Here is a 12,071-nt window from a genome sequence, read left to right on the forward strand (position 1 = left end):
AGCCTGGGCAACAAAGGGAGACTGTCTTTAAAAAATTAAAAAATAAATCAAATTAAAAATAAAGAGTCTGGGACTTCCCCATTCTCTCTCTTGCTCCTATTCTCGCCATGTGATGTGTCAGAACCCCTTTACCTTCCACCACGATTGTAAGTTTCCTAAAGAATCACCAGGAGCAGATGCTGCTGCCATGCTTCCTGTACAGCCTGTGGAACTGTGAGCCAAATAAACCTCTTTTTTTATAAATTACCCAGTCTCATGTATTTCTTTATAGCAATACAAAAATGGACTAACACATTAAATAGGTACTGAGGAGGGGAGCATTGCTACGAAGATGCTTGCAAATGTGGAAGCAGCTTTGAGACTGGGTAACGAGCAGAGGTTGAAGGAATTTGGAGGGCTCAGAAAAAGAAAGATGAGGAAAAGTTTGGAATTTCTTAGAGACTTATTAAGTGATTGTAGCCAACATGCTTACAGAAATATGGACAGGGAAGGCCTGACGGGGCCTCAGACGGAAAGGAGGAAAAGCTATTTGAAACTGGAGCAAAGGTCATCCTTGCTACGCCTTAGCAAAGAGCTTGGCTGCGTTGTATCCACTCCCTGGGAATTTGTGGAAGTTTGAACTTAAAAGAAATGTTTCTAACAGCCTACCATCAGATACAGGAGCAGATAAATGACTTAAAGTTGGTATTTATGTTTAGAAGGGAATCAAAGCATAAATGTTTGGAAAAGTCACAACCTGGCCATGTAGCAGAAAAGAAGCAAAGAGCATTTTCAGGGGAAGAATCCAAGAGGGCTGTGGAGCAACCTCTTACAAGAGAGATTTCCATGACTAAAAGGGAACCAAGGGCTAATAGTCAAGACAATGGAAAAAAGGCCTTGAAGGCATCTCAGGCATCTTGGGAGGGGGAAAGCCCTTCCCAACCAAGGTCCAAAGGTCCAGGAGGAAAGAATGGGTTCCAAGGCCAGGCCCAGGGCCCAGGGCCCCACTTCCTTGTAGAGCCTCAGGACACTGCTCCCTGCATCTAGCTCCAGTCATAGCTCAAAGGAGCCACAGGTACAGCTCTGGAGGGTGCAAGCTATATGCCCTGGCAACTTCCACATGGTGCTAAGTCTGTGGGTGCATAGGATGCGGGAGTGAAGGAAGCTTGGCAGCTTCCCCCAGATTTCATGGGATGCATGGGAAAGCCTGGGTGCCCAGGCAGAAGCCTGCCACAGGGGTGGAGCCACTGCAGAGAGACTGTACTAGGGTAATGCTTAGGAAAAATGTGAGGTTGATGCCCCCACAGAGTCCCCATTAGGACACTGTCTAGTGGAGCTGTGGGAAGGAACCTGCTGCCCTCCAGACCCAAGAATGGTAGAGCCAGAGGCAGCTTAAATCCTGAGCCTGGAAAAGTCAAAAAGTACTCAACTCCAACCCATGCGAGCAGCCATGGGGACAGCTGGCCAAGGTTTTGGGAGCCCACTCCTCATACCAGTGTGCTCTGGACGTAGGACGTGGAGTCAGTGTTGGAGCTTTAACATTTAATGCCTTTCTTGCCAGGTTTCAGACTTGCATGGGGTCCGCTGCCCCTTTGTTTTGGCTGATTTCTTCCTTTTGGAATGAAAATGTTTACCTAATGCTTGCACCTCCATTGTATCTTGAAAATAAATAACTTGGTTTTCATTTTACAGCCCATACCTTGAGTCTCAAATGAGACTTTGGATTTTTAGTTGGGGCTGGAACAAGTTAAGACCTTGGGGGACTATTGGAAAGGGATGATTGAATTGTGCAATGTGAGAAGGACATGAGATCTTTGGGGGCAGAGGCAGAATGATATGGTTTGAATGTTAGTTCCCTCCAAATGTCACGTGGAAATGTGATCCCAATGTTGGAGGCATGGCCTAGCGGGAGGTATTGGATCACAGGGGTGGATTCCTCATGAAAGGCTTAGCACCCATCCTTTGGAGATGAGTGGGTCTTCTTGCTCAGTTAGTTCCCACAAGATTTGCTTGTTTAAAAGAGTCAGGCAACTGCTTCTCTCTCCTAACGTGTGATGTCCTGGCTCTCCCTTCACCTTCCATGATGGTTGTAAGTTTCCTAAAGCCTCACCAAGAGCATATGCTGGCACCATGCTTATATAGTCTACAGAACCCTGAGCCAAATAAATCTTTTTTTTTTTTTTAAATAAATTACCCAGTCTCAGTATTCCTTTATAGCAATGTAAACAGACTAACACTGGCAGCTAACCTAAAATATAACAGTGAGAGATATACTGAAAAATAGTTAAAACATTACACTAGATGGGTGTAATTTGATAAAAGCACCCCCAAGGGAGTGTTCGGTCCAGTTCCACCCAGGCGGCCAGTGGTCTGCTGAACTGACTTCATCCCACCCCGGCGGCCAGCGGTCTGCGGAACTGACTTCATCCCACCCAGGCGGCCAGCAGTCTGCGGAACTGACTTCATTCACAGAGGGAACTCATCTGAATGATTTCCAAAGTCCTTTTCAGTCAGAAGACTGTGGCCGTGCCCTCTGTAAGCTCCTACTCCTGAGGCCGGCTGCCTTGGCTGGAGTAGCAGGGGCATCAGCCACTGTGAGGCTAAAGGGAGGGTGGGAAGAGGGTCTGTAACTTATTTTGATTCATTAAAAACAAAATTATGTGGCACTGAGCAAGAGTCAATAAATGTAGATTCTACATCTAATAAACAAATAAATAAATGTCCTCTATATCTAACAAATGTAGAACTGGAAAGAATCAGAGGCCCCACAACCACCCCTACTCCACACACAAGGGAACAAGGCCTCAACAGAAATGACTTGCCCAAAGGTAGAACACTACAAATAACTACCTGCAAATCTGAAACAAGAGCCTCCACCCTAGGTCTACTACCTTGAATCCACCATCTCTCCCACAGTCACCACAGCTGAAGAAGCAGCAAACCAGAGGTAGAGAGGGGAAAGCAGGTTAGAAAAGAAAGGCATTTTGTAATTTTCAAAATGTGCAATTCCCATATACAGCATACTTTATTGATGTTTATCAACCAAAAGGACCAGTTAGAAAAACTGAAACATCCTCAAAACTTACTCTCATGAAGATCCATTTACATTCCCAGGAACAGAAACAATTTCTTAATCACACTGTGATGAACACATATGGCTCCTTCTGTTCCTTCGGCAGGGAGGTGACCCCAGTGTTTCTGGAGTTCTGGGGCAAGACCTGGCTATGAATCCTGAATACTCCCTCTGCAGGAGTGAGTAACACTTTACCTTAACCTCTCGGGGCCACAGGGTAAGGACAGTCCCCACTTTACAGGATCGCTCTGGGAAATGGATGAGGTAACGCACGCAAAACCCTAGCAAAGGGGCCTGGTTCATAGAACGGTTCGATACGATATGGTTGTTGCAAAGCATTCACTTTCTCACTCAAATACGCGGAGTGTCTGCCCTGTGCTGTCCTTGGTGCTGAGGACACAGGCTTGGACCTGACAAAGTCAGCAGCTTCTGCAGAGGCTCAGCATCCACAGAGAAAACCACACGTGAGTGAGAACAGAGACGGGAATACTGAGCAGCGATAACTCCTATGAAGAAAGATAAAATTGGACAAAATGGGCCGGGCACGGTGGCTCACACCTGTAATCCCAGCACTTTGGGAGGCCGAGGTGGGCAGATCACTTGAGGTCAGGAGTTCGAGACCAGCCTGGCCAATATGCAAAACCCCATCTCTACTAAAAATGCAAAAATTAGCCAGGCGTGGTGGCTGGCACCTGTAATCCCAGCTACTCAGGAGGCTGAGGCAGGAGAATTGCCTGAACCCGGGAGACAGAGGTTGCAGTGAGCTGAAATCACGCCACTGCCCTCCAGCCTGGGTGACAGAGGGAGACTCTGTCACACACACACACAAAAAAAATGGGCAAAATGGCAAGAAATCACAGGGTAGGGGTGGAGCGTGGTGACTTGAGAGGGAGGTAAACAGGCGAGGCTGAGACAGGAGCGTCTAAGTGGTGCTGGTGGCGGGGCAGCTCCTCTCAGCCCAGCTCAGGGCCTCGTTCCTGCCGGGCAGAGCTGTAGAGCACCAGGGCTGGCGGGGACCTCGGGGGCGACTTCAAGGAATCCTGACTGTGCCTTGTTTTTAGGATCTTCCTTAGCAAATATGGTAAGGGACACAACAAAAATAAAACATTCTAAGAACCCAACCATCTGCATGGACTTCCTCCCCAGTCAGGGCTCTTTTAAAATTTAACCCGAAAGACTGTTTCCGGACAGGATGGGAAGTGGGTATCAGACGTGCCTCATTCTGCCTCTCCGGCATCAACATCGACACAGGCTTTAAGTCTGACAGGAAACATTTTACGGCCTGTTCTCTCTGAAGCTGCTACCTGAAGGTTTCCTCTGCAAATAAGAACTTGGGTCTCCACAGTCCTTTATCTTAACCCAGACATTCCTTTCAGTTGATCTCAGGTCTTTAGACAAATTCAACCAATTGTTAACCAGAAAATGTTTACATTTACCTACAGTCTGGAAGCCTCCCGCTTTGAGTTGTCCCCCCTTTCTGGACCAAACCGATGTATTTCTTAAATGTATTTGATTAATGTCTCGTGCCTCCCTAAAATGTAGAAAGCCACACTTCACCCCAACCACCTTGGGCACATGTTCTCAGGACGCCCTGAGGGCTGGGTCACGGGCCACACTCATATTCGGCTCAGAATAAATCTCTCCAAATATTTTACAGAGCTGGACTCTTGGTGGACACCATGTAGAGGCCCTGCCACATAACCATCAGCTGAGGAACGTCATCTCCGCTTCAGGGATGAAGGTTTGAGCTAGAGAGATGAGTGACTTCCTCATGACCCTACTGCCCACGAGGAGTGGGTGAGGACGAGAAACCGGGCTCAGTACTTCCCGGCCAGTCTCCGTCTGCTTCCATAGGCTGCCGGGCTCTGGAGCACGTCTGATTAGTGTTCAGGGCGGTACGCCAGGTCACAAGACTCTATAAGTTCCTTCCTTAGCCTTCACTGTTCCCACTAGCAGGAGCTAAGGGCAACTGGAGGGGTGCTCTGCTCAGCCTCTGCTTGTTGGAGGGCTGAAAACAGATACAGGAGAGGTAACCGAAATTAGGACATCGGGTTGCTCCAGACAGGCAAAAGCTGAAATGGCCAGGAGGACAGGAGCCCCGAACACCATTCCCTGGGGTGTGGGGCATGCCTCTAGTTCGTAGGGCACACCCATGGCGGCCGTGACAGTGGTTGGAGCGGTAGCAACATGAGTGTGGGGAACCGTGTGGCATTCTCGGGCACTCCCTGCTGGCCAGAAGCTTTGTGCAGTAAACATTTCCTGGAGTTGTTCTTGCTGCCAATTATGTGCCAAAAGGAGGCAAACAAAACTACCACCAAGCACCTGGAGTCTGACCCCAAAGGGCGGCCTTCACCTGTGCTGTATTCACCAGGCCGACGTTCCCTAAAATCAAATTCCCTGTCTAATCGCAACACTTCCACGCCATGGAAGACACTTAAAAGAACACGCCGGACGACACCAAATGCTGGGGAGGATGCAGAAAGGAGGCCCTCATGCTCTGCCATGGCTCACACATGCAGCAGCTCCGTACAAAACTAACTGAGCCGAGAGAAATAAAACCTCCCGTTCATGCAAAAACCTGTTCGTTAATAGTTACCACAACTGTAGTCATAATCGCCAAAAACAAGGAAAAACCCAGATGAGCTTCAATAGGTCAGTGCTTAACAAACCGTGGTGCGTCATGCCACGGAATATCCCACAGCAGCGAAGAGGAACCGGCCACTGACCGGCACACGTGGCGGCTGGAACCCAAACTTGAAAATGAAGCAGCAACTCAACCTCCAGGGAATCAAGCTAAGTGAAGAACACCAGTTATCAAAGGTTACACTGTGTGATTCCATTTATAGAACCTTCTCCAAATAACAATACAGAGATAGAGTACAGATTCGGGGTGGCCAGGGGCTAAGGCCTCAGAGGGGGAAGGAAGGTGGCTGTGGCTATAAATATAAGGTAGCACAAAGGACCTAGGGTTGGAGTTGTTCTGTGCCTTGACTCTGGTGGTGGCTACACAAACCCACACACACAACAAATGGCATAGAAGCCAGTGTTCACACACAAATGCATATAAACAGGTGGAATCTGTGTAAGTGCAGTGGGCTGTATCAATGCCAGTTTCCTGTTTGTGATACTGTACAATAGTTATGCAATGTTACTCTTGGGGAAAACTGGCTGAAGGATACATGGGATCTCTCTGTTATTCCTACAACTCCATGTGAATTTACCACCTCAAAATAAAAAGCTTAAGAAAAAAAAGAATATGCAATAATATATTGGATAACAAAATAGAATTCAAGAAATGCTTTAAACAATAGAGGCAAAATCAGAGTAAATGGCATTCCAAGGTAGATAGTTCAAGATAGTTGAATTTGCCTGTTTAATATCAACAATTTCTTTTGTTTTTTTTGTTATTTTTTGTTTTGAGACGGAGTCTCACTCTCTCACCCAGGCTGGAGTGCAGTAGCATGATCTCAGCTCACTGCAACCTCCGCCTTCCAGATTCAAGTGAGTCTCCTGCCTCAGCCACCCAAGTAGCTGGGACTACAGGCACATGCCACCACATCCGGCTAATTTTTGTATGTTTAGCAGAGATGGGGTTTCGCCATGTTGGCCAGGCTGGTCTTGAACTCCTGACCTGAGGTGATCCACCCACCTCGGCCTCCCAAAGTGCTGGGATTACAGGTGTGAGCCACTGCACCCAGCCTTCAACAACTATGTTCATAAGTGTATGTACATACAATGCAATGTAACATTACAATCTAATAATTGGTTCCCCACGACAGACACCCGTGTGGCCTGTCTTTGCATACAGTGTATGTGATGGTGTCTGCACAAGGTGGGAAGTTGAGAAGCAGTCTGACAGCTCCTTGTCCCCAGGGAGGGCCAAGGCCAACGTCCCTTTTCTGAGCTCAGCTGTCTCTGCACATCCCAGCAGGACTGTCATCCTCTACACATGCTAACCTCCCTAACATGACCACTGACCTGCACAGAGTCTCACTCATCTGCTCCCTGGTGCCAGTGTCTCCTGCAATGTGTACACACATTAACACATACACACATGTGCTCACGTGTGCACCACACAGATGTGCACAAATGTCTATTTGCTGGGGATGTGGCCATGATTTGAAATGTGGACCTTGTAACAGTGCGGTGTGGTTTGCCCAGAGAGCCTGCATTCGGGCAGGCAGTGACAGCACAGAGGCAATCACTCCTGGGGACTTTGGGACTCTCCATCTGCCTCCCCTTACTGTGCAAGACTGGCTGTGATTTTAATACTCAGAGCATCTCCGCAAGAAGAAATATCCACTGGTAGAAGCACAGCAAGTATACAAATAATTCCACCAGCCGGGCGCAGTGGCTCACGCCTGTAATCCCAGGACTTTGGGAAGCGGAGGCGGGCGGATCACGAGGTCAGAAGATCAAGACCATCCTGGCTAACATGGTGAAACCCCGTCTCTACTAAAAATACAAAAAATTATCCGGGCATGGTGGTGGGCGCCTGTAGTCCCAGCTACTCCAGAGGCTGAGGCAGGAGAATGGCGTGAACCCAGGAGGTGGAGCTTGCAGTGAGCCGAGATCACGCCACTGCACTCCAGCCTGGGAGACAGAGCGAGACTCCATCTCAAAAAAAAATAAATAATAATAATAATTATTATTCCACCACAAACTGATACACAGAGAGCATCCGGAGCCACAGACAGCCTGACCTACAGCACTGCTCTCCTCCATACCTGATGAAGGAAACCTGAGCTGGTCCTCGGTCCCCATTCCAAACATCATCTCATAAGCGCATCCCTCTTCAGTTCCTCTAATAACAATTAATGCCTGCTCCCTCCGGGGCCACAGGGTACAGTCCGTAATGATTTCGGGTGCATCATGGCCGGTCCCACCCACAGTTAGCTGTGTACATGCTGGGTCTCCCCATGGAGATCATGACTCTTGGAGGCCGGGCCCTCTAACTTGTCACCTTGGTGTCCCTGGAGCCTGGCAGGGTTTGTGTAGCAGGTGTTTAATAAGTATTTGTTGTATTAAATTGATTTAATTGGTAGAACTGACTAGACAGAAGTCACTGTACAAACGATGAGTCTCTTGCAGACACACACGCATGTGCACGTGTTACTGCATTAAGTGAGACGATCACTATCATTATTGTCAACACTCATAACAACATTATGCCCCCGCAATCTCCTTTAGAAAATGCGGCTTCTTAATTTTTACCAAGGCCTCAGGGCCTTCAGAGAGCAGCTCTGACTGCCGTGGAGAGGTCCCTGGGAACGACCAGTGGGTGGACACAGCCAGGCCTCCAACCTCATGAAGCAGCCACTGGCCAGGGAGCCACGTGAATGACATGCCACATGCCGTACAGGGGCGGGCTCGGGCACGCAGCCCCATATGCACACTGTGCATTCATGCTTTGTCCACAGAAGGAAGGGATTATAGGCTGCAACCTGAAGTGGTAAATAATTTACGTGCGAGTATGATTCGATGCACACTGACCAAGCTGAAAAGCCACACAGCACCTGAGGGCAGTGCGGCGCCTGACCCTTTACCCTCTGGCAGGTCCCCGTGGGCAACACTCCTCTGAGATGAAGAGGAGAAAGAGGGGATGCAGGCGCGCTTGCTACATTTCTGTCAATGTGGCTAATCTGGAAAACACGGGGACTAAAATTAAAAATCAAATTCTAGCAGCTTTTTAAAAGAAAGGAGCGTTTTTGAAGCGTGGACAGTGGCTCCTGCAAAGGAATCTGCACAAGCTCCTGCACCTGGCCAACCTGCAGGCTCATTCTGGGCGCATGAAATATGCAAAATCCTACCAGGCCATGTTGCTGTGGGCTGTGTTGTCAAGGTGACAGAGCAGCTCCAGGGTCTGCGCCGTGCTGGATGAATCATCGGGGGACTCGTGGCTGCCTGATTCCAATTCCTTCGGCATCCTCCACACGGCTGCACATGTCAGGACTTTGCTGTCTGAAGCTGAGCAACAGAGCATAATGGATAATGTCAACAGAGCACGGTGTGCCCCGCATTCTGCAGACAGCACACCCACATTTACACAAATCCATAAGCGGGCGCATCTGCTCTTTAAAATATTTACGACTGCAGGCAGCAAAGACAGAGCAGGGAGAAGCACAGCCTGAGTCGGCAGGCAGAACCCGGCACGGTCCGTCATCGGCATCCTGTTCGCTCACTTTCTCTTTGTTTTAAACACCATCATGCTGTTTCAAAAGAAAATTTAATTCCCTCAAAATCGATTTCCTTCCGTTCTTCTTCAATAGTTCTTCAAAAAAGGGAGTGAAATGGGGGACTAAAGATATAATCACCACACATGCAGCTGGTGTCTAAGGTTGGCATTCAATGGGTGTTCTCCTCATAGCTGTATGAGATCACCTTAAATGACTATTAAGCACACTGAGCAATATTCCATTTGGAAATCCTGTCACTCATGTTATTCTGCCTCAGTTTACCTAAAGTGATGAGTGTCTGGGACTGGAAGATAACGCCATTCAGAGGCATTGCAGGCTGAGGCCTGGAGCCCCGGCACGCAACAGGCAGCGGCCCAGCCTCACCATGTCATCAATACAGCCCCTTCTCCTAGAAATGGGAGTCCCATCCTTATGTGGGCCTGCTGGTGGCTGTTCGGTCTCCCTGAGTCTTGACACTCTTTATTTTTAAGATGCTCCAGCAATCTAGAGTACCTAGAAAAGCTACTTTGTGGATAAAGAGACTCAACTTGCATTAGAAAGACTGGGGTCACTTGTTTTCAGGGAAGGCGCCAGGCTCTAGGTCTCTGACTCTCTAGAAAATTTCTCAATATAAGTTTTTTTAAAAATTAGACTTAACATTGAATTCTTGAAGATAAATCCTTTCCGAGTTTGCTTTCCATTTAGTTTTAAATTGAATATGTGCTAAACACCTCTCCCTTTTAAAGATGGCCTTTAATGAATAGTAGTAAAATAGCAAACAGGATTCAACATTAAATCATCAACTTATATCAAGTGAAGAATATAAAAATATTATATATTGTGTTAGAACAAAAAAACATCCCATGAGTAGTCAAGAAGAAAAACAGTATGGCATTACAAAATAACAATGACCTTATGTTACAATCGAAAATGTATCACTTACTGATAATGATGATGCTCCTGCAATCTGAATATCAACTAATCAACCAAGAAATGTGCAGCAACGAACTCAATGACAAAATATCTAGCTTTGTGAATATTATTATTACCATTGTTAACCATGATCGAATGATACGAAGTTAAAAGATTAAGATTTCAACCAGGATTTTCTGATTCCAAATTCAGTGCCCATTTTATATACCATGTTGGGTCTAAAAGAACACGCAATTGTGGCTTAAAGAAAAAAAAAATCCTTCATCATATACTCATACAATGTTAACATTTCCAACTTTACAAAAATGGAGCGTACAGACAGTTCCGTCTACATGAGAATTTCATTTATTTATTTATTTATTTATTTTGCTGAAATTTTCAGTTACACGGTCTTCTGTAGAGCTCATGAGATTGGCAATGGCACTCCTGGAAACACGCAAATAACCGAAGAGAAAGTTGGCAATTTGGAGTAGGAAAGAAAAAATGGAATGCCTAACCCACCAGCACACACTAACCCAACGAGGTGGAGATTATCTTAATCTTTCTAAATGGCAGAAAAATACATGTCTAATCTTACAAATGATAGAACTAATAAAAGGAGCACTAAACTGTGGCTGTACTTCAAAATGAATGCAATATATAAGATGACAAAGGGAGGGTATAGTAAAAACAGCTATTCTGTGGAAGAAATTACTGATGGCAGACACTCCCCACCACATCCCCAACAAATTCCTTCTTTGGCAAATTCTTTTCAGGTGTAAACAAAGTGACTTTCCTGTAACTGCCAGCTCGCCAAACTCCATGTTGCCCTCAATAAAGCAAAAGTGGTGCATGTGAAATAAGATTTTCCACTCTCAGGTAAGCTACCTTCCTTCAAAGTCTACACCGGAGATGATATTTAAGTGACTAGTTGGACAGCGAAGTTTCCACATAACCAGTTCGTCTAGCGCTATTCACCTCTCTCCCCAGAGTCCATCAACTTCATAGAGTAGAGAAGGCAATCGAGGAACCTCCCAGAAAATATCGTTAAGAGAATCTACACTCACTTCAACTTCCTACACTCACTTCAACTTTCACTCTGAAACCTTTCATTCTGAAAACTTTCATTCTGAAACCTTTCTAATGTTGTAACAAAGAGGGGTTTTTGCTTCTATTTTCTTTTAAAAACATAAACCCACAAGGATAAGAAGAGCAATGAAGTTTTGGAAGCTGGAAAGAAACAGACCCTTAGAAAGATGGTCACTTGATTTACTACAAAAACAACACTCAGAGTGGAGAAAGGATGGTCTTTTCAATAAATGATGCTGGATCAATTGTATATCCATATGAAAGAAAATAAACTTGTATCCTACCTCATCACATACTCAAAAACCAATTCCAGATAGACTGATGATAAAGATGTAAAGATGAAATAATACAAATCTTTTCTAGAATACATAGTAGAATATCTTCTCAACCTTGGAACAAGCAAAGATTTCTTAAATGGCAGGGGGAAAAAAGCTGGATCATACAGAAAAAGACAGTAACATAGAATCTATTAAAATTAAGAACTTCTATTCACCAAAAGACCCTATTAATTGGACTTCATCAACATTTATAACTTCTTTAAAATCAAAATTAAAAACTCTGCTGTTAGAAAGACACTATTAAAGAAATGAAGCACTGGCCAGGCGTGGTGGCTCACGCCTCTAATCCCAGCACTTTGGGAGGCCAAGGCAGGCAGATCATGAGGTCAGGAGTTTGAGAGCAGCCTGGCCAACATGGTGAAACCCCATCTCTACTAAAAATACAAAAATTAGCTGGATATGGTGGTGGGCACCTATAATCCCAGCTACTCGGGAGGCTGAGGCAAGAGAATTGCTTGAATCTGGGAGGTGGAGGTTGCAGTGAGCTGAGATCGCGCCACTGCA

The 12,071-nt window shown here is 46.2% G+C and overlaps 1 protein-coding gene across 6 annotated transcripts in view; it reads right to left on the reverse strand.

The window, feature by feature from the left end:
* Nucleotides 1-12,071, reverse strand: part of EIPR1 (EARP complex and GARP complex interacting protein 1) — a 171,706-nt gene that overhangs the window by 57,734 nt on the left and 101,901 nt on the right. For all 6 annotated transcript variants that reach the window (XM_003908237.5, XM_009183639.4, XM_009183640.4 and 3 more), the window contains one exon: nucleotides 8,863-9,019. In XM_003908237.5, the coding sequence (XP_003908286.1) occupies nucleotides 8,863-9,019 (157 nt within the window). The remainder of the gene's footprint in view (nucleotides 1-8,862; nucleotides 9,020-12,071) is intronic.

Source organism: Papio anubis, chromosome 14 (assembly GCF_008728515.1).
Source record: "Papio anubis isolate 15944 chromosome 14, Panubis1.0, whole genome shotgun sequence".
NCBI classification, from domain to species: Eukaryota; Metazoa; Chordata; class Mammalia; order Primates; family Cercopithecidae; genus Papio; species Papio anubis.